At 43.1% G+C, this 22,524-nt stretch overlaps 1 protein-coding gene across 1 annotated transcript; it reads right to left on the reverse strand.

Annotated features, from left to right (window-relative positions):
• Positions 1-19,262: 19,262 nt before the first annotated feature.
• Positions 19,263-22,268, reverse strand: LOC132152342 (uncharacterized). Its single transcript, XM_059561111.1, has 8 exons — positions 22,033-22,268; positions 21,219-21,402; positions 20,791-21,010; positions 20,407-20,680; positions 20,139-20,316; positions 19,938-20,014; positions 19,652-19,832; positions 19,263-19,516 (listed from the first exon to the last, which is right to left on the reverse strand). The coding sequence occupies exons 2-8, from the start codon at positions 21,280-21,282 to the stop codon at positions 19,263-19,265; spliced, it is 1,248 nt and encodes a 415-aa protein (XP_059417094.1). The 5' UTR covers positions 21,283-21,402; positions 22,033-22,268.
• Positions 22,269-22,524: the final 256 nt, after the last annotated feature.

Raw genomic sequence — 22,524 nt, forward strand, 5'->3', positions numbered from 1 at the left:
ACTCACCCAGTTCCATTCTGACCATCCGGACCGTCCTGCACCTAGAGGTCGCGGGAGACCTCGTCCCCGTACTCATCCCTCTTCTCAGTCGTCAAGAGCCGCCTCGGGAGGGGGGGGGGGTACTGTCACAGCCACGCCATCATCTTCACTCGCTCCACCCTCTCGTTCACTCTCCCCTGAATTCTAATCACCCTCACCTGGCCATCTCATCATCTCATACCCTTTATAAACCACTCTCACTCACCAGTCATCGTCTGGCCTCGTCAATACCACTGACAACAGACTCACCCGCGCTACTCACCTCAAGAGAAAACCACTTACCTTCAGAAGCCTTCATTCCCGTTCGTCAGCCGTCAGCCTACCGTCCTCCTTCTGAGAACCTTCCCGCACTCTTCCTCCAGCTCCTAAAACAGAGACTTGGGTTACCTCTCAGTTAAGTCACAGTGAACGTTATCATCTACTTCATTACTCACCTTTGCATCCCGGTTCTGCTGCACTTGTAAAAATAAATCTCATTTCAACTCACCACCTGTCTGCCTCTTGTGATTACCTGACATCCGGAAAAGTTGGGACGTTTTTTAAATTTGAATAAAATGAAAACTAAAAGACTTTCAAATCACATGAGCCAATATTTTATTCACAATAGAACATAGATAACATAGCAAATGTTTAAACTGAGAAAGTTTACAATTTTATGCACAAAATGAGCTCATTTCAATTTTGATTTCTGCTACAGGTCTCAAACTAGTTATGCATTAATAATAATAATTATGCATTGATATATATAGAAAGTTTAAACAAATTTGGAAGAAAGTTGTTTATACATTTATTACCTACCCTGCCTTTAAGGAAGGTTAAGGAAAACAGTTTGACACCATGGTATAATGAGCATACTCGCACCCTAAAGAGAGCAGCCAAAAAAATGGAGCACAGCTGGAGGAAAACCAAACTAGAGGTATTTCGTATTGCTTGGCGGGAAAGTAACCTATCCTACAGAATAGCATTAAAAACTGCTAGATCCGATTACTTTTCTTCTCTTTTAGAAGAAAACAAACATAACCCCAGGTATTTATTTAATACAGTGGCTAAACTAACGAAAAATAAAGCATCAACAAGTGTTGACTTTTCCCAACACCACAGCAGTAATGACTTTATGAACTACTTTACTTCTAAAATCGATACTATTAGAGATAAAATTGCAACCATTCAGCCGTCAGCTACAGTATCACATCAGACAGTGCACTATAGACCCCCTGAGGAACAGTTCCACTCATTCTCTACTATAGGAGAGGAAGAATTGTATAAACTTGTTAAATCATCTAAACCAACAACATGTATGTTAGACCCTGTACCATCTAAGCTCCTAAAAGAGGTGCTTCCAGAAGTCATAGATCCTCCTCTGACTATTATTAATTCCTCATTGTCATTAGGATATGTCCCCAAAACATTCAAACTGGCTGTTATTAAGCCTCTCATCAAAAAATCACAACTTGACCCCAAAGAACTAGTTAATTATAGACCAATCTCGAATCTCCCTTTTCTGTCCAAGATACTAGAAAAGGTGGTATCCTCACAATTATATTCCTTCTTAGAGAAAAATGGTATATGTGAGGATTTCCAGTCAGGATTTAGACCGTATCATAGTACTGAGACTGCTCTTCTTAGAGTTACAAATGATCTGCTCTTATCATCTGATCGTGGGTGTATCTCTCTATTAGTTTTATTGGATCTTAGTGCTGCGTTTGACACAATTGACCACAACATTCTTTTGCATAGACTTGAACACTTTGTTGGCATCAGTGGAAGTGCATTAGCATGGTTTAAATCGTACTTATATGACCGCCATCAGTTCGTAGCAGTGAATGAAGATGTATCATATCGATCACAAGTGCAGTATGGAGTACCTCAAGGCTCAGTACTAGGGCCGCTACTCTTCACGCTTTATATGTTACCCTTGGGAGATATCATCAGGAAGCATGGTGTTAGCTTTCACTGTTATGCTGATGATACTCAGCTCTATATTTCTTCGTGGCCCGGTGAAACACATCAATTTGAAAAACTAATGTATTGTATAGTCGATATAAAAAACTGGATGACGAGTAATTTCTTACTACTAAATTCTGAAAAAAACAGAGTTGTTAATTATAGGACCTAAAAACTCCGCTTGTAATAACCAAGAAAACTGTCTAAGACTTGATGGTTGCTCTGTCAATTCTTCGTCATCAGTTAGGTTTGCTATTTGATCGCAATCTTTCTTTAGAAAGCCACGTTTCTAGCATTTGTTAAACTGCATTTTTCCATCTCAAAAATATATCAAAATTAAGGCCTATGCTCTCAATGTCAAATGCAGAAATGTTAATCCGTGCATTTATGACCTCAAGGTTAGATTATTGTAATGCTTTATTGGGTGGTTGTTCTGCACGCTTAGTAAACAAACTACAGCTAGTCCAAAATGCAGCAGCTAGAGTTCTTACTAGAACCAGGAAGTATGACCATATTAGCCCGGTCCTGTCAACACTGCACTGGCTCCCTATCAAACATCATATAGATTTTAAAATATTGCTTATTACTAATAAAGCCCTGAATGGTTTAGCACCTCAGTATTTGAATGAGCTCCTTTTACATTATAATCCTCTACGTCCGCTACGTTCTCAAAACTCAGGCAATTTAATAATACCTAGAATATCAAAATCAACTGCGGGCGGCAGATCCTTTTCCTATTTGGCGCCAAAATTCTGGAATAACCTACCTAACATTGTTCGGGAGGCAGACACACTCTTGCAGTTTAAATCTAGATTAAAGACCCATCTCTTTAACCTGGCATACACATAACATACTAATATGCTTTTAATATCCAAATCCGTTAAAGGATTTTTAGGCTGCATTAATTAGGTAAACCGGAACCGGAAACACTTCCCATAACACCCGATGTACTTGCTACATCATTAGAAGAATGGCATCTACGCTAATATTAGTCTGTTTCTCTCTTATTCCGAGGTCACCGTGGCCACCAGATCCAGTCTGTGTCCAGATCACAGGGTCACTGCAGTCACCCGGATCCAGTACGTATCCAGACCAGATGGTGGATCAGCACCTAGAAAGGACCTCTATTGCCCTGAAAGACAGCGGAGACCAGGACAACTAGAGCCCCAGATACAGATCCCCTGTAAAGACCTTGTCTCAGAGGAGCACCAGGACAAGACCACAGGAAACAGATGATTCTTCTGCACAATCTGACTTTGCTGCAGCCTGGAATTGAACTACTGGTTTCGTCTGGTCAGAGGAGAATTAGCGGCTTGTTGTTGGCGGCTGTACTGCCTTTGAGCTCCGTCACTATATTCTTTTCTTTGACTATTTTTAACTCAAATCAAATTTTATACATCATCGTTTCCGTTTATATAACGTGTGAATATATCCTCTATTGTATTCTACAACAAAAACAATCAGAGCGCCTCGCTATCAGTAGTTTTATTTTGATCTCCCGGGTCCGCTATTAGCTTTTAGCCCGTTAGCATTAGCAAGCGTGGTTGATTTCCTCTCAGACCTTCTAGTTACAGTTGATAAGGCGCTAATCATGGGAGATTTTAATAGTCACGTTGATAATGCAAATGATACATTAGGACTTGCGTTTACTGACCTAATAAACTCCTTTGGAGTCAAGCAAAATGTCACCGGGCCCACTCATTGTTTTAATCATACACTAGATCTAATTATATCGCATGGAATCGATCTTACTGCTATAGATATTGTACCCCAAAGTGATGATATTACAGACCATTTCCTTGTATCATGCATGCTGCGTATAACTGATATTAACTATATGTCTCAGCGTTACCGTCTGGGCAGAACTATTGTTCCAGCCACCAAAGAAAGATTCGCAAATAACCTGCCTGATCTATCTCAACTGCTATTTGTACCCAAAAATACACATGAATTAGACGAAATTACTGACAACATGGGCACTATTTTCTCTAATACATTAGAAGCTGTTGCCCCCATCAAATTGAAAAAGGTTAGAGAAAAACGTACTGTGCCATGGTATAACAGTAATACTCACTCTCTCAAGAAAGTAACTCGTAGTCTTGAACGCAAATGGAGAAAAACTAACTTGGAAGTTTTTAGAATTGCATGGAAAAACAGTATGTCCAGCTATAGACAGGCTCTAAAAACTGCTAGGGCAGAGCATATCCACAAACTCATTGAAAATATCCAAAACAATCCAAGGTTTTTATTTAGCACAGTGGCTAAATTAACAAATTACCAGACGCCACCTGATTCAAATATTCCACCAACGTTAAATAGTAATGACTTTATGAATTTCTTCACTGATAAAATAGATAACATTAGAAATACAATAGCGAATGTAGATTCTACAGCGTCTAACACTTCAGTTTCATCCATCGCACCCAAAGATAAACTGCAGTGCTTTACAAATATAGGACAGGAAAAGCTAAATAAACTTATCACTGTATCTAAACCAACAACATGTTCATTAGATCCTGTACCCACTAAATTACTAAAAGAGCTGTTACCTGTAGCCGAAGAACCGCTTCTCAGTATCATTAACTCGTCGTTATCTTTTGGTCACGTCCCAAAACCATTCAAGCTGGCGGTTATCAAGCCTCTTATTAAGAAACCAAAACTAGATCCTAGTGTACTGGCAAATTATAGGCCTATTTCAAATCTTCCATTTATGTCTAAAATTTTAGAAAAAGTTGTGTCTGCTCAATAGAGCACCTTCCTGCATAAAATGATCTGTATGAAGAATTTCAGTCAGGTTTTAGGCCCCACCATAGCACAGAAACTGCACTTGTTAAAATTACAAATGACCTGCTTCTTGCGTCAGATCAAGGCTGCATCTCATTTCTAGTCTTACTTGATCTTAGTGCTGCGTTCGACACCATAGATCATGACATACTCATAGATCGATTACAAAACTATACAGGTATTCAAGGGCAGGCTCTAAGATGGTTTAGATCCTACCTGTCCGATCGCTACCATTTTGTTTACTTAAATGGGGAGTCATCTCATTTATCATCAGTAAAATATGGAGTGCCACAAGGATCCGTCCTAGGTCCCCTTCTATTTTCAATATACATGTTGCCCCTTGGTAATATTATTAGAAAATACGGAATTAGCTTCCACTGTTATGCTGATGATACTCAGCTATATATCTCAATGAGACCAGATGAAACTTCCCAATTATCTAAGCTAACAGAGTGTGTTAAAAATGTAAAAGATTGGATGACAAATAATTTTCTCCAATTAAATTCGGATAAGACAGAGATATTAATTATTGGACCAAAAAACACCACACAGAATCTTGTAGATTACAATCTGCAGCTAGACGGATGTACTGTTACTTCCTCTACAGTTAGAAATCTGGGTGTTATATTGGACAGCAATTTGTCTTTTGAAAATCATATTTCCAATGTTACAAAAACTGCATTCTTCCATCTTAGAAACATTGCCAAGCTACGAAACATGTTATCTGTTTCTGATGCAGAAAAGCTAGTTCATGCATTCATGACCTCTAGACTGGACTATTGTAATGCACTTCTAGGTGGTTGTCCTGCATCTTCAATAAACAAGCTACAGGTAGTCCAAAATGCAGCAGCTAGAGTCCTTACGAGGTCAAGAAAATATGATCATATTACCCCAATTTTACAGTCTCTGCACTGGCTACCTATTAAGTTCCGTATCAGTTACAAATTATCATTACTTACCTATAAGGCCCTAAATGGTTTAGCTCCTGCGTACCTAACTAGCCTTCTACCACGCTACAACCCATCACGCACCCTAAGGTCACAAAACGCTGGACTTTTGGTAGTTCCTAGGATAGCAAAGTCCACTAAAGGAGGTAGAGCTTTTTCACATTTGGCTCCCAAACTCTGGAATAGCCTTCCTGATAATGTTCGGAGTTTAGACACACTCTCTCTGTTTAAATCTAGATTAAAAACGCATCTCTTTCGCCAAGCATTCGAATAATGTATCTCTTAAATTGTGTGTAGAGTTGCATCTGCATTTTTATTCTTTAGCTTGCGTTAAACTAATTTTACTTTGTTGGATCAGCAGCTATGTTAATGATGTCTCTATTTGTTTCTCTGTTTCTGCTGGGATCTTCATCCCGTGGTAACTAGGATTTACACAAGCTCCAGTCTGGATCCAGAACACCTGAGAAGAGATGATGCTGACCCTCAGAGGACCCCAGATGATCCTAACCCTGAATCAACAACAGAACTAACAAATATTGCTACATGTGTGACTGCATCATATAATAACTCTTAATTAATAATATTGATAGTTCATCGTCTAGCTGACTACTTCTTGTATTATTATTATTATTTTTAATTTTTTCTAAAATCCTGTCAAACGTGCACAAACTACTAGCTACTACTAAATATTGTAGAAACATAATTTTCTGTAAAGTTGCTTTGTAACGATTTATATTGTAAAAAGCGCTATACAAATAAAATTGAATTGAAAAAATTGAATTGAACAAATAAAAAAATCAGTGGTTAATATTAGGGGTGTAACGATTCACTCGTTTTCTCGATGCATCGATTACAAACCCTGTCGATTCATATGCATCGATCTTGAAACATGATTTTTGAATCGTGAATCGCCGATCTTGGACAGTAATCGATTCAAAATGCTAAGAATCGAATGAATCGCGATTTCTATAGCGATTCAATGCTTTCAAAATGTATACACATTAAATTACTACACGCACGAATTAATGGAGACCTTGAAGAGTGTTCGTGAATCTGTCCTTCACGCGCTCCACTATTTACCGCCTGACTGTCACAGGATTGCGCTCACGCTCCGTTCGTCTCTGACGCAGCTGACGTGTGATCTATAGGACTCATGGCCAGTAATGCTAACGTGAAGTAGTTATACTTTTCTGTAGTTTGTCAATGGCTCTCTGCATCTTACCGACGGAGTTACCGGAGCCGTCAACAGCTGTATTTATTGCATGGACGGAGCAGAAATGTAAGTGTCTAAATCATACGCACAGATCCATTGAATGATAAATGTTTTTAAACAATGCGGATGAACCAAATATACGAAGGAAACTTTTAAAATTAACCACAGCATTAACAACGACCTTGAAATAAGAGCGCGAGTATTATCTGATAATCAAATGCATGAAAGTAGCGTTTGTTTCATTAGCAAACAGACATCTGGCACGTTTTCTCTCAGAATCATTCGCTGATGGAGAGGAAAAGTTAAATAGAGATGAAGACGTTTTCACACTGAAAGAGAAGCGATCTCGCTCTCATAGACGTGCCAGGCTATATCTGCAGCTAAACTGAATAAAAGCAGAATGAACTGATGAAACCCACAAACAATTTATGAATGATGCAGTGCTAATTGACATTTATTACAGTACAGAAACTATAAAGTATATTTTCTACCTTATTCTGTGCAGAAAATGTAAATAATTGCTAATTAAATGTAGCCTAGTATATAAAACAATCATAAAATTGCCATTAGGAAAAAAATATCGATTACAAATGATTGATTATTGTCCAGCAGTGTATTTGATTTATTACAGCTAATTAAAAGTAATTAAAAAAGAAGATAATTCCTTGTAAAAAAAAAATAAATAAAAAAAATAATAATTATAATTGTCACGGATTGACTTTGTAAGGGCGGAACTAAAAGGACGGAGATTGGTTCCGCCCGGACCATAATTCCTCAAACACCGGTTACTTCCGGGAACTCCGGGGAAGGAAATCAGGGTTTCATTTATCGCAGGTGGATAGATGAACGGGGCGATCGCGGATTGGGCAGTGTGGAGAGAGGGAGGAGTATAAAGAGGGCCTCAGAAACTGCAGAGAGGAGTAGTTTTTTCCAGCCGATACGGCGAGTCAGTTGGAGTGTTTGGGCAAGGGCAGCGTAAAGAAGGCGGAGGAATATTGTTGGCTGGGTGAAGACGGAGACAAGGGTTTGGCAGAAACAGAAACCGGGCTGAGTATATTGGGATGTCTATCTAACTGTGAAATGCCCTATGGACATGTGTAACGAATTCTGAGTGGTTGAGAACAGGAAGACTCACCGGAAATATCGCTGAAGGAGGCCCTTTTTGGACAGGTCACGTGGCAGCAGGAGAAGTATCCAGGAGCTGGAAAGAAGAGGGAAAAGAGACCTCGTGTTAGTAACGGTGTGAGTACTCCAAACCATCGTACAGCAGCATAATTATCTGGAGTGAACTATCTGTGAGCCTTTTTGTGAGTTTTTGGCATAGTAAGTGAGCGGCCCCACCGTGGAGGAGGATTGTGGGTGAGCCGGGATCAGGAGTGAGAGAAGACGTTGGGGTGTCGTGGTGGCGACGTTTAAATCTGAATATTCTTTGCATCAGTGTTCCCACGATTTCCAGGACGAGTCTTTGGTCAGACGGGGGGGGTTTGACCCTAAATTCACCAAGAGTGTGTGGAGTGCAAGTGGGTGAGCCTTTGTCCTTTGCTGTGAGTGTATACACTTGAAAATTGCAGTGTTGTGCTGTATTTGTGTCGTCAAAAACCACCCTTTCAGGCCCGACGAAATCCTGTGGAGGAAGTGAGTACTGAGGCGGGCGAAGAAAACAACATCTCTAATTAGAGGCCATCGATGACATCCTGACCCTTCTACCCCACGTAACGGAGGTGGGAAACAAATTCAAGTAAGAACAGTGTGGATATAGTGGGAAGTATTAATGGTGAGGAGTTTGCTGCTGGAGGAGGAAATCAGCTCTGCGTGTATTATTACCTGCTGTGGAGTTCTTCAAAGGTTCGCCCCTGTCTAGAAGACTCACCCTGTTGGTTGGCAGAAAGGAGAGGGAAGCTTCCGACCCACCCAGTGTAACACACCCTGGGTGAAACAACTTACCTGTGTGTGACATCAGCGGAGGCCGTGTTCGGCCCAACGCAGCAGCAGCTTTCGACCCGCATCTCTATCAGCAGTTGGTAAACCTCAGAAAAGGAACGCCTGACGTCTATTTCCCCAAAAGGTGTGAGTAACATCCCTTTCTGCTTCCCTGTATATTCACCGTAAGCTCTTGCCTAAAGCTAAAGCCAGCATATTGTGTTGTACATTCGCCTGAATGCCCAGAGTGAAGTCCCAGTTACCTTTGATGTACCTACCTTATGCCCAAAGCTAAAGCCAGCATATTGTGTTGTACATTCGCCTGAATGCCCAGAGTGAAGTCCCAGTTACCTTTGATGTACCTACCTTATGCCCAAAGCTAAAGCCAGCATATTGTGTTGTACATTCGCCTGAATGCCCAGAGTGAAGTCCCAGTTACTTTTGATGTACTTACCTTATGCCTAAAGCTAAAGCCAGCATATTGTGTTGTACATTCGCCTGTATGCCCAGAGTGAAGCCCCAGCTACCTTTGATGTACTAACCCTATGCCCAAAGCTAAAGCCAGCATATTGTGTTGTACGTTCGCCTGTATGCCCAAGTGAAGCCTCAGTTGTCTTTCCTACAGACTTGCCTGTGCCCCGAGCAAAGAGCCAGTGGCCCCCCTGTCCACCGTCCATGTCCAGTCCTGTCATACTTACTTGTATGTTCTTGTGCAGATCTAGCAGGTCCCTTTGAAGTGTCTACCTGTACGTCGACCCATTACTCAGGATACAGAAACCGCAAACACCTCCCGTACACTTACCAGTACGGTCTCAGTTGGGTCCCGACAGCCATTGTGCAGCTCCACCAGCATCTGGACGACTGGGAGTCCAACCCGCTGGGCCGCCTTGGAGTTCGCCACGGGAAGCAGCAGGTATCCACCGTGCATTCAAACTCTAAATACTTACCACTTGTATCTGATACGTCCAGGAAAAGGAAAGGCCCCCGGGCAGCTGTCCTGCAAGCTAGAACAAAGGGGCACTTGTGAATAAGCTGATTGTCGTCACATAGCCAGAAGGAAAGAGGATTGAAGGACTTACCGAGATCTCCCGTGACGGAGTCTAAGAGACTCGAGACTGATACTCCCCCAATTGGAGAGTTGGATTTTAGCTTCCCTCCCCCTCCCTTCCCTATACCTTTTTTTTAGTAATTTAATAAAGCTGTTTTAATATTTACTTACCGTCTCTCGTGTGTCTGGTCATTGGGGCGTTCTTGGGACCTCCTCGAGGTGGAAACTAGGGAGGGGCGTGACTCACGACACCTGTGGTCTGCTCCGACCTGTGACAGATTTTGGCGCAGTCGGCAGGGTTTCACCTCGGGTTGAGTGACCAAGGTTCCCCAATGGCTGACCACAAGCTACCAGAGGCCCTACCCCAAGTCATGCCAGTGTTTATGGGGAACCCCTGGATCCAGAAGTACGGCGGAACTGAGTCTGAAGTACGATTAGCCGAATGGAAAGCTCAGATCGAATATTTGGCCGGGATTCAAGGGTTGAGTGCGGCACAGCAGCTGCAATTTGTTCTTAATTCTCTAGAGGGGGAAGCATGGCGGGAAGTCCAGGCCGCCCCAGAAACCGTCCGAGCCACTGCTCAAACCGTCTTCCAGTTCTTGACGGAACAATATGGCGATACCACCCCAGTAGCTGTCCTTAGAGCACAGTTCTTTAACTGTAAACAAGGCCCCCGACAACCTATCAGAGCTTTTGCACTGCGACTGCGAGAGCAGTTTACGAGGCTACAAGGACGTCAAGATCATGGTCTTGGGGACGGAGAGGCCTTGTTGAGAGACCAATTTCTGCTGGGATTGAGAGAAGGCCCAGTACAACAGAGCCTGCGAGTGCAGTTCCGAAGAGATCCTGAGCTTACATTCAAGGACCTGAAGAAGGAGGCGGTGGCTCTGGAGATCGATCAGGCTGAAGTAAAAGACCCCCCTGTATGTGCGGCCGTAAGTGGCACTGCAACGGCTGTTCCAGAAGCAGCAGACTGGAAACAGGCCCTGAAGTTGGAACTCCTCAAAGATGTCCATGAACAAATGACGGAGTTATCTAAGACTTCGAGGCAAAAGGTAAGGTCTGCCCCCTGAGACCGTGTGTATTCAGATGGTGGCCGAGACCCAGGAAGGCGACCTAGCCGGCCTTCCCGCCCTCGATTCGAGTGGGATGAACAGGGGCGACCGATTTGTAACCGTTGCGGAGAACCGGGCCACTACAGTCGACAGTGTGGTCCCCGAAGAGGCTCGGAGGGGGGTTTTAAGGTCGACTGGCCACAGTGGGTCGTGTGGTCGGGACCCCCTTGGATGACCCATCTATAGAAGCTGGCTCGAAGGACAAGATGATTGGGCATAGCCCTGTGGTGGAGGTCCAAGTGGGTGGCATCAAGGTACGTTGTCTCGTTGACACTGGATCACAGGTCACACTATTTTCTGAGAGTCTGTTACAAGAGTTGTTTGGGAAACAGAACGTGCAAGGAACAGAGGCCCCCTGGCTCACCCTGAAGGGAGCAAATGGGTTAGACATCCCCTATATTGGCTACAGACTAACGGACTTGGAAACTCACAGAGTTGTCGTGCCCCAGAAAGGAGTGATTATCGTCCAAGACCACTGCTTGGGAACTCATAGAGCCCTCCTAGGTATGAACGTACTCTCGGAGTGTTGGGAGGAATTATTTCGGGCTAAGCCCGCTCAGAAAATACCGCCTGCAGAACGACAAGAATGGGAACGTGTTGTGGCTGATTGTCGCCGGGTCCAGATGACCAGGGTCCGGAGGGGCCGGGAAGAGACTGGTCGAGTAGCTTGCCGCTATGCACTGTCCGTACCGGCCCGAAGTGAGGCCATAGTATGGGTAAGGGTCCCCCAACAAGAACACGGGCCGGAAGGCTGGGTACTGGTAGAGCCCCATCTGGATTGTCAGGATGTGGAAGTGGCCCGAGGACTGGCGGTGGTCCGCCGAGGACGAGTTCCGGTAAAGGTACGAAATGAGAAGCCCTGTGCCATACATCTACACAAACACCAACGTTTGGCAAGAGTGACGATGGTGGAGCCCCATCAAGTGCGAGAAGAAAGGGACGTGAGTTTCCGCCAGGTATGCCCTACAGTGGTCGAAGTGGGCCTGACTCAAGTAGACTCGCCCGCCAGGACGGCGGGGGAAGAAGTGCCCGGCCATCTATTGGGCGAATCCCTACGAGGAGAGAAATTGGAGCAGACTCAGACACGTAAGCTACAGGAACTTCTAAGGAAGTGGCAGCATGTCTTCTCTGCCCATGATGAAGATTACGGATGTACGAACATAGTGAAACATCGGATCCCCACGGGAGAAGCTGGACCCAGTCGTGAGAGATATCGCCCGATACCACCTACCTTATATACCGAGGTTCGGACTCTGCTGCAAGGTATGCTCGACCAAGGGATCGTTCGAGAAAGAAGCAGCCAGTGGGCGGCTCCTATTGTACTGGTGCAGAAGAAGACAGGGGCCTGGAGGTTCTGTGTCGACTACCGAAAACTGAACCAAGTGACTAAGAAGGATGCCTTTCCATTACCTAGAATTAAAGACTCACTCGCCAGCTTAACGAAATCAGCTTGGTACTCCACGTTGGATTTGGCCAGCGGATATTGGCAGGTGCAGGTGGAAGAGGTAGACCGGGAAAAGACCGCCTTCACGACCCCGTTTGGTCTTTTTGAATGGGACCGGATGCCCTTTGGCCTTTGTAACGCCCCAGCCACGTTCCAGCGGCTCATGCAACGGTGTTTGGGAGGTCAGTTGATGGAGTCCACACTCGTATATCTTGATGATGTGATTGTCTATTCCCCAGACTTTGAATCCCATCTGCAACATCTGGAGAAGGTCTTTCAGGCGATGGAGAGGTATGGGTTGAAGCTCCAACCAGACAAGTGCCACCTGCTGCGGAGGGAGGTCAGGTTTTTGGGCCACTGTGTGAGTGCCGCGGGGGTTTCTGTGGACCCGGAAAAGGTAGCAGCAGTACGAGAATGGAGTGCCCCAAAGACCGTGAGGCAAGTGAGATCATTCTTGGGCTTTGTAGGATACTACCGACGGTTTATCAAAGATTTTTCTAAGATCGCAAAACCCTTGAATCAGCTGCTGTCCGGGACGGGACGCCCTCGAGGCCGCGGGTCCCCGGCCATTACGTGGAGCCCCGAGTGTGAGATTGCCTTTCAACGGCTGAAGCAGGAGCTGTTGCAAGCCCCAATTTTAGCTTACGCGGACTTCACTAAACCCTTTGTTCTTTACACAGATGCCAGCAACCTCGGCTTGGGGGCAGTACTAGCCCAACGGCAGGAGGGAGTGGAACGGGTCATCGCGTATGCTAGTCGGAGTCTTCATCCTGCAGAGAGGAACGATACCAATTATAGTTCCTTCAAACTGGAGTTGTTGGCATTGAAGTGGGCACTCAGCGAAAAATTCAAAGACTACCTCTGGGGCGCTCAGGTAACAGTGGTCACCGATAACAACCCGCTTGTGCACCTACAGACAGCGAAGCTGGGGGCTGTGGAGCAGCGGTGGGTGGCCCAGTTAGCGAATTATGATTACCAGCTTCAGTATCGGCCTGGGCGAGAGCACACCAACGCCAACGCCCTGTCCCGACTCCCGGCGGTGGGGAACTTGAGTCCATCAGGTCCAGTATCGGACCAAGGAGAGGAGGTGTATATGGTAGGCGTGAGTTGGAGATGGGACCCCCGCCGATGGAGGGAGAGGCAACAGGGAGACAGAGAGGTGAGGACCCTGAGTCAATGGCTGGAACAGGGCTGAAGGCCAACGCCGGCGGAAAGACAAGCCCAAGTTGGGACAGGACGAAAGTTGCTGGGGCAATGGACGAAGCTCAAGTTGAGAGACGGAGTACTGTGCAGAATCATCAGAGATCCGGGGCTAGATGAGGAGATCTGCCAGATTGTGGTACCAGAAAATCAGGTACGAGCTTTATTAGCGGCTTACCCAAGAGCGCCGGCGCCCGTAGCCCCGTGGATTGGGGGATGGGCTGTGGTCCCAAGGGGCCCTGTGAATGTGCCCGCCCGAGTGGTCCCAAGGGGCCCTGTGGATGTTCCTGCCAGAGTTGGCCCTGCTTCGCCACCTCGGCGGTCCCACCGAGAGAACCGAGGACGCCCTCCTGCACGTTACGGTGAGTGGGCAGAGAGACGTTCTAGGGACTAGAATGGATTGGCGGGGGAGGATGTCACGGAGTGACTTTGTAAGGGCGGAACTAAAAGGACGGAGATTGGTTCCGCACGGACCATAATTCCTCAAACACCGGCTACTTCCGGGAACTCCGGGAAAGGAAATCAGGGTTTCATTTATCGCAGGTGGATAGATGAACGGGGCGATCGCGGATTGGGCAGTGTGGAGAGAGGGAGGAGTATAAAGAGGGCCTCAGAAACTGCAGAGAGGAGTAGTTTTTTCCAGCCGATACGGCGAGTGAGTTGGAGTGTATGGGCAAGGGCAGCGGAAAGAAGGCGGAGGAATATTGTTGGCTGGGCGAAGACGGAGACAAGGGTTTGGCAGAAACAGAAACCGGGCTGAGTATATTGGGATGTCTATCTAACTGTGAAATGCTCTATGGACATGTGTAACGAATTCTGAGTGGTTGAGAACAGGAAGACTCACCGGAAATATCGCTGAAGGAGGCCCTTTTTGGACAGGTCACGTGGCAGCAGGAGAAGTATCCAGGAGCTGGAAAGAAGAGGGAAAAGAGACCTCGTGTTAGTAACGGTGTGAGTACTCCAAACCATCGTACAGCAGCATAATTATCTGGAGTGAACTATCTGTGAGCCTTTTTGTGAGTTTTTGGCATAGTAAGTGAGCGGCCCCACCGTGGAGGAGGATTGTGGGTGAGCCGGGATCAGGAGTGAGAGAAGACGTTGGGGTGTCGTGGTGGCGACGTTTAAATCTGAATATTCTTTGCATCAGTGTTCCCACGATTTCCAGGACGAGTCCTTGGTCAGACGGGGGGGGTTTGACCCTAAATTCACCAAGAGTGTGTGGAGTGCAAGTGGGTGAGCCTTTGTCCTTTGCTGTGAGTGTATACACTTGAAAATTGCAGTGTTGTGCTGTATTTGTGTCGTCAAAAACCACCCTTTCAGGCCCGACGAAATCCTGTGGAGGAAGTGAGTACTGAGGCGGGCGAAGAAAACAACATCTCTAATTAGAGGCCATCGATGACATCCTGACCCTTCTACCCCACGTAACGGAGGTGGGAAACAAATTCAAGTAAGAACAGTGTGGATATAGTGGGAAGTATTAATGGTGAGGAGTTTGCTGTTGGAGGAGGAAATCAGCTGTGCGTGTATTATTACCTGCTGTGGAGTTCTTCAAAGGTTCGCCCCTGTCTAGAAGACTCACCCTGTTGGTTGGCAGAAAGGAGAGGGAAGCTTCCGACCCACCCAGTGTAGCACAGTTTGGGTTAAACAACTTACCTGTGTGTGACATCAGCGGAGGCCGTGTTCGGCCCAACGCAGCAGCAGCTTTCGACCCGCATCTCTATCAGCAGTTGGTAAACCTCAGAAAAGGAACGCCTGACGTCTATTTCCCCAAAAGGTGTGAGTAACATCCCTTTCTGCTTCCCTGTATATTCACCGTAAGCTCTTGCCTAAAGCTAAAGCCAGCATATTGTGTTGTACATTCGCCTGAATGCCCAGAGTGAAGTCCCAGTTACCTTTGATGTACTTACCTTATGCCTAAAGCTAAAGCCAGCATATTGTGTTGTACATTCGCCTGTATGCCCAGAGTGAAGCCCCAGCTACCTTTGATGTACTTACCCTATGCCCAAAGCTAAAGCCAGCATATTGTGTTGTACGTTCGCCTGTATGCCCAAGTGAAGCCTCAGTTGTCTTTCCTACAGACTTGCCTGTGCCCCGAGCAAAGAGCCAGTGGCCCCCCTGTCCACCGTCCATGTCCAGTCCTGTCATACTTACTTGTATGTTCTTGTGCAGATCTAGCAGGTCCCTTTGAAGTGTCTACCTGTACGTCGACCCATTACTCAGGATACAGAAACCGCAAACACCTCCCGTACACTTACCAGTACGGTCTCAGTTGGGTCCCGACAGCCATTGTGCAGCTCCACCAGCATCTGGACGACTGGGAGTCCAACCCATTGGGCCGCCTTGGAGTTCGCCATGGGAAGCAGCAGGTATCCACCGTGCATTCAAACTCTAAATACTTACCACTTGTATCTGATACGTCCAGGAAAAGGAGAGGGCCCCGGGCAGCTGTTCTGCAAGCTAGAACAAAGGGGCACTTGTGAATAAGCTGATTGTCGTCACATAGCCAGAAGGAAAGAGGAGTGAAGGACTTACCGAGATCTCCCGTGACGGAGTCTAAGAGACTCGAGACTGATACTCCCCCAATTGGAGAGTTGGATTTTAGCTTCCCTCCCCCTCCCTTCCCTATACCTTTTTTTTAGTAATTTAATAAAGCTGTTTTAATATTTACTTACCGTCTCTCGTGTGTCTGGTCATTGGGGCGTTCTTGGGACCTCCTCGAGGTGGAAACTAGGGAGGGGCGTGACTCACGACACCTGTGGTCCGCTCCGACCTGTGACATAATTATTAATATTAATATTATTATTATATAGGCTACATACATAAAATGATTGTATTTGACATTTCTGTCACTTCTGAAATTATGGCTACGCCCCTGGTGTGACAAAATGTTAGCTTATACATAATACTCTTTAAGCTCTTTTTTAAAAACTTGGCTTACATACATTTTTACGTATGCCATGTCACATCATTAAACTAGCATTTAACAATGGACAAAAGTTTTTTTTTATAACCTATGGTTCTCTAAATATAAATGCTACTGTAATTTGCCCCCTGACTAAGCATTTAAAGAATTTAGTAGAAGCATTTAAATAATCCCATGAAATGCACTTAAAGGGGTGGTAAAACGCGGTTTTTCGAAGGCTTGATTGTGTTTGTGGGGTGCACTGTAACATGTGTTCATGCTTTGTTTTTTAAAAAATCGCATTATTTTTCATATATTTTACCTTTACTCTACACTGCTCTGTCCCTCCTTGTAAAACGGTCTGATGGTTTCCGGGTTCTATGAAGCCAGTCCCACAAAAATAGCAATGGGCTCAGATTGGTTAGCTGGCCCAGTGTGTTGTGATTCGCTAACCGCCTAGAGCACGTTTTTCGGTAACGTCACGCCCCTTACCTTTACCAGTCGTCTGTGCTTTGGTGGTATTAGAAACAATGGCGTCAATAAAACCATACCAATTTGAGCCCGAATCGGACCTAGAAAATTTTAATGAAGATGAACGAGCAGAACCTGTTCAAGAACGGCGTTTAAATGACGTTTCAGAATGGTATGTTTTTTGTTGTTGATATCTAATACTTTTTTAGATACGCTGTAATTTAATTGTACTAATTATAATAGTTGATGTTTAATTTATAACATTAATAAGTGTTTGTCTATTAACAAAAGTGTATTCAAGAACCTTTTTTATTTAAAAAAATGTATATATTTTATTAGGTGTACATGTAATAACTGTGCAAAAATGCCAATTGAAGAGGAAAACATCTGCTGCAAAGAAATACAGAAGGTAGTGTAATAAGCTATTACCAAAATTATGCATAACGTGTTAATTCTGTATAATCTTTTTTCATATTTAAAAGATGAACATAGGTTAATTGTACAGTATGTTCTCATTGTCTTACATTACCGTTTAGGTTGTAAAACGAATGATGGAGGTTCCAGACCCTCCTAAATGTATGGTTGAGCATCCAGGTTTTGAACCAAACTGCTTAAATCCGTATACTTTGCAAAATATCAATAATATTTACAGAGCCGACTATGGACCAGTGAGACGCAGAAATGAAGAGGAGTAAGTATTTATTAAATTTTATGAAATTATGTTGTGTAAAAGAACATAAATAAAAGACAATAGATACAAAATATATATATTTACACATTTATATTTACTATATAGTTATTCAAAGACAAAAACTAATCAAAATATACATTTTTATCAAACATATTTTCACATCACATATACATGTTTCCAATATACCACTGGTTTTATACACAATATTGAGGTTTTCTATTCCTGTCATAGGCGTTTCCGTTATCTGGCCTATCGCAGCTTTGTCAGCTGGTGCTGGGGCTACCTAGGACGTAGTGTGAGGGTTGTCATCCCCTCATGTGTTGTTAACCGGATCCGTCTACAGTTTCCTGATCCAGCGGGACAGTATGTTGGGTTCCGGCCACCCCTCGACTGAATCGTGACACACACTGGGCAATCACCTCTTCTTTGGAAGGTTTTTCATACTGTGATGACAGAGGAGGTGGAATGGGGATTGCATGCAGCTCTTCCGCATATGGCTTGGGGTCCACAAAGACTTTATGTAACAGAAGGCTCATAAGGTCATCCACATAGTCTGTAAAAAACAGAATACTGAGTCACTCTATGGTTTTACATAATTACTGATAAATAATCTACCTTTGTTTTATAATTAACATTTGTGTAATATTTATAAATATTTTTTGTAAGCTTATATTTATTTTATTATAGTTTTTTTTATATATTATTGTTAATAAAACAAACTTACTGTATGTTGGTTCTATTTTCACTGGCTTTGCTGTGCATTCCCCTTTTTTGGACTTTGGAAAAACGATCTTATACACAGCCTGTCCTTCAGTTGTTGTTGCCTGCTCACGGTTAGCATTTTCATTATAGTGCATTGCTGCAAGATACAGCCTGTAATCAGTGCACAATCCATAAAATATGAAGATTAGTAGACTGTGTTGTGACAAATAAACAAACAATTCAGAATAAGAGACAAATGTTCAATCCATGATTATAATGGTTTCTTTCTTGCAAGAAAGGCTCACAGTCGCACAGTCAGTCAAGAGAATGTGAGAGTTCTGGCCAAGATGGGAGGCTTTATAACTCTTTATATCTCTGCTACTCATATCATAGATAACATACTGTAGGGCCACAGGCAAGGCTCCTAACCTATTTATCCTTTTTCTTCCTTATTAGGAAAGAACATCATTTATTATAGGGAAAGATCATTAATATTAATAAAATAATGAATAAAAAAAACATTTCCATAACAATTGTTAGAAACAATGCTTATAAATATTACTGAATATGTCAAAGATTATTACCTGCACAACATTCCTATGAAAGGGAAAATCACGTTCTTTGGGGCAAAACGCAAAATCAGACTGTGGAAAGCCTCCAGTGATGACGTCTGAAAGTTGTGGCTGAGCTTTTCTATATCCTTGAGAACTCTCTTGTTGTATAATAGCTTTTCCACTTTATGGAGCGCTATTGATCCTGTAACCAAACAGATAAAATATGAAGAAAATCTCAAAATTTTACTAGTTTACTGTCATTTTATTGTCATTTGTCTCTCTATACAGTCATACCTGGTTGGATCCATTTTTTGGATCCCTGGAAACTTTGTCTGGGTGTTCACACTTGGGGAAGAGGTGGTTCTCATGAACATGTACATTTTGGATGTGGTTCTGCAGTGAATTCCCCTTCGCCACCTTTTCTGGCCCAGACTCAGAGGAAATCGCACTCCAGTAAACATGGTTTTTGATGCTGTGCAACCATTTTTTCAGCACCTCACAGTCCTTCATTTTTGAAAGTTTGTCAAGTTTCTTAGAAAAACCTGTACAAAGTAAAAGCTTGGTTGTACAATCATTATTTCAAGATAATCAAATTACCACAAAAATAAAAATGTACATGTTAGGTTGAACAATTAACTGAATAAGAATCAATTAATAATACAAAGATAAATAATTACCTTTCTCAAAGTGCCACACGTCATAGAACTGAGTGATATTGAGGTCCCTCAGGTACTTCTGAATCTGCGGATGGCGATCGGTGACGATGTAGTCAACAGCTAAACCATTAGACTCGAGCTTATCGAGACAACGCTTCAATCCCTCCTTTTCCATATGATAACTTCCACCAACCCCGTTGCTCTGTTGTTGGGTACACAACATTTCAAATGTATAAACAGAGTAGAGTATAAACAATAACAGATAAAAGAAAATGTAAATAAATTTTTTAAATGCTTAATTACTAACCTGAACTAGTTGAAGATCCAGAATTTTGTTGGTTTCCATGTGCATAATGGTGTAGCTGCCAAATTTTGCTGAGTGTCCTATTGTAAACATCATAATCATATATAGAACATTACTGAGAACATCAGTATCATAATATTTTAGGAAAACTCAAAGACTATAAAATAAACGGCGTGATTTTTTTTTTATTTACGGTAAACGTACCTGGCGTGTCAGCACGCATATCTCCAGCCACAGCAACATTTCCTCCCTCTTGCAGCTGTCTTATAAGATTCAGTTGATCTTGCTTCCACTTGTGTATTATGGTAGGCTCAATGAAATTCCTGGCATGAATCCTAAAAGTTACGAAATGCATCATCTGGAGCTTCATGGCCTTGAAAATCTATTAACATAGAAATCATAGAAATCATACAGTACATACATAATGAAACAACACAGTATTTTTTTGTGAATTTTATTGTAATTGTAATACCTTCTCTAGTTGTTTAAAAGATCCACCGGTAAAATACGTTGCAGCAGACAATAGCAGGTTTCCAAGTGGGGTACTCCCTACAATGGGCTGGCTCTGCCACTGTCTGTAGTAGTTACACTTTTCACAAAGCTGGGTGAATGCAACAAAAGTCCCCCTTCGTCTGCTCTGGACAACACACTTTGTCTTACAAACTGGACAGGACACAAACAGCTCTCGAAGACAGCTTTCAAAAACAATGTATTTGTTATCGCTGTGGTCGGGCTGTGGATCTATCCTAAGGCAATATAAAAAGAATAAATATTAGGAAGTTGCTTTCATGTTTTATATATTTTTTTAAACAAATGTATTGGTAAAAAAGTGTGTCAATATGTATTTATATCTTACGCCAATTCTGATTCTTCAGTAACAACAGAATCTGGGTTATATGTGGAATCAGTGGGTTCGACATTTAATTCTGATTCTTCTTCCTCATCTAACACCAGACGAGGTCTCTTACTGGGCCTGAAGACTGAGCCCCTTACTGGTGTTGAAGACAGCTGCACATCAGGAAACATCTCAGTTGTTTGGGTGCCCACATCATGACCATAATATGTTGCCTGAATGCCTACAAGTACAAAAAAAAGTAAAAAATACAATTACTCATAACCATCTGTCATGCTATTACAATTTTTTTACAGTGAGAAACATAAGCCACTTTCTAATACACATAAGTTTCAGTAGCCGGTATAACAATTATAATAAAAAAAGACAATGTGTACTAGAACTGCATATGATAAAGTAACACAAACACATTTAATGTCTGTATTTCATACCTTTGCTCCTTAAGTGGAAACTGCTCAATGTACCCATTGAAAGTTGTGTGCCCACTGATCGCATCTTTGGCTTTATCTCTGTGGCTACAGTTTCGGTCTCTATAGGGTCTGACTGACATCCAACTTCATGAAGTGTAGATGTAGTGGGGAGCTCTTGGGAACTCGAACCCTCCTGAGATGTTGTCTGTAAGAAATAATGACAATATGTAATCAATGATCAAATTACAGCTTAAAACATACATTTGTCATGTAAAATAGTAGGAAAAAATGAATTACTGGATAATAATCATTGGACCACAAAAAATAAGCTTCATAAGCAAGAATTTCATATAATTGTTCTAACAAATTATATTAGTCCTCAACGGGATTTTTTTTGATTAAAGAGTGAAGATCTATAGTAATCGGTACTGAATGGAATCGTTACTTTTGTATTTTTAGAACGCTTATAGCCAAATATCTGTCGCTATAACTATTAACCCAAAACGAACACTAAACATTGGCTTTACTATAGTAGCCGAATCAAACACAGAACCATGTTTAGCATGCCTGCAGATAAACAAACATGTAGATAAACAATACATAAACGCTCTAATCAAATAATGATATACACTAATTCCAAGTTCGCGGTTGAGATTAAGAAAAAAAGTTTGTAACGTTAACGTTAGGGGTTTGTCGAATGCATGAATGAGCATTTAACAAACTGGTTTGCGGAGCCAAACAGCGTTGTTAATTGTTCACTTCCTTGATACAATGTACAATAAGCAATACAAACTATTACAGTAAAACACATCGACAAAAAATAAGTCATACTTACAGGTTGTGGCCCGTAAACAGCTTCTGTTTTTAAAGTTGGAACTGCTCCATCTTTCAGGACAAGCCGTTGGGCGAATCCTGCATTGAACTCGCGAAGATTGTGGAAGCTTTCCTCCGTAAAATGAGCAGCACAGAGAGCGAGATTTGGGTAATAATTTTGAGGGACCGAGTTAAAAATAAATTTTAACCATTGATCCCTAACTTCCCCGTCCCTAGGAAGGCTGAACAAAGTGGACCTGGAATCCGGATGAAAATAACAGCGTTTCGTCGGCATCGCGGCAATGACACTCCAGCATACAACAACTCTTCTCAATCTCCACAGCAATATAAAATGGCCTCGCTCCCCACCCCGCCCCCCCTAATTTATTATTCTCGGAGGAGGGGTTTTGGGCTTAGTGACGTCAGCAACCCTGGAGGAATGTCGTGTAGTCCCTACCGGCCGTTTGCTGTAGTCCTTAGAAATGGATTTCTTTAAAAGCAAATATCTCCCTTT

This window comes from Carassius carassius, chromosome 11 (genome assembly GCF_963082965.1).
Source record: "Carassius carassius chromosome 11, fCarCar2.1, whole genome shotgun sequence".
NCBI classification, from domain to species: domain Eukaryota; kingdom Metazoa; phylum Chordata; class Actinopteri; order Cypriniformes; family Cyprinidae; genus Carassius; species Carassius carassius.

Excerpts from the sequence above, each read along its gene's own strand:
- LOC132152342 (XM_059561111.1), bottom strand. The coding sequence starts at position 21,282 with ATGCGATCAGTGGGCACACAACTTTCAATGGGTACATTGAGCAGTTTC. Across the intron at positions 20,317-20,406 it reads CTTTTAAACAACTAGAGAAG|ATTTTCAAGGCCATGAAGCT; the intron begins GTATTACAATTA and ends CTATGTTAATAG. Across the intron at positions 19,833-19,937 it reads TGGATCTTCAACTAGTTCAG|AGCAACGGGGTTGGTGGAAG; the intron begins GTTAGTAATTAA and ends ACCCAACAACAG.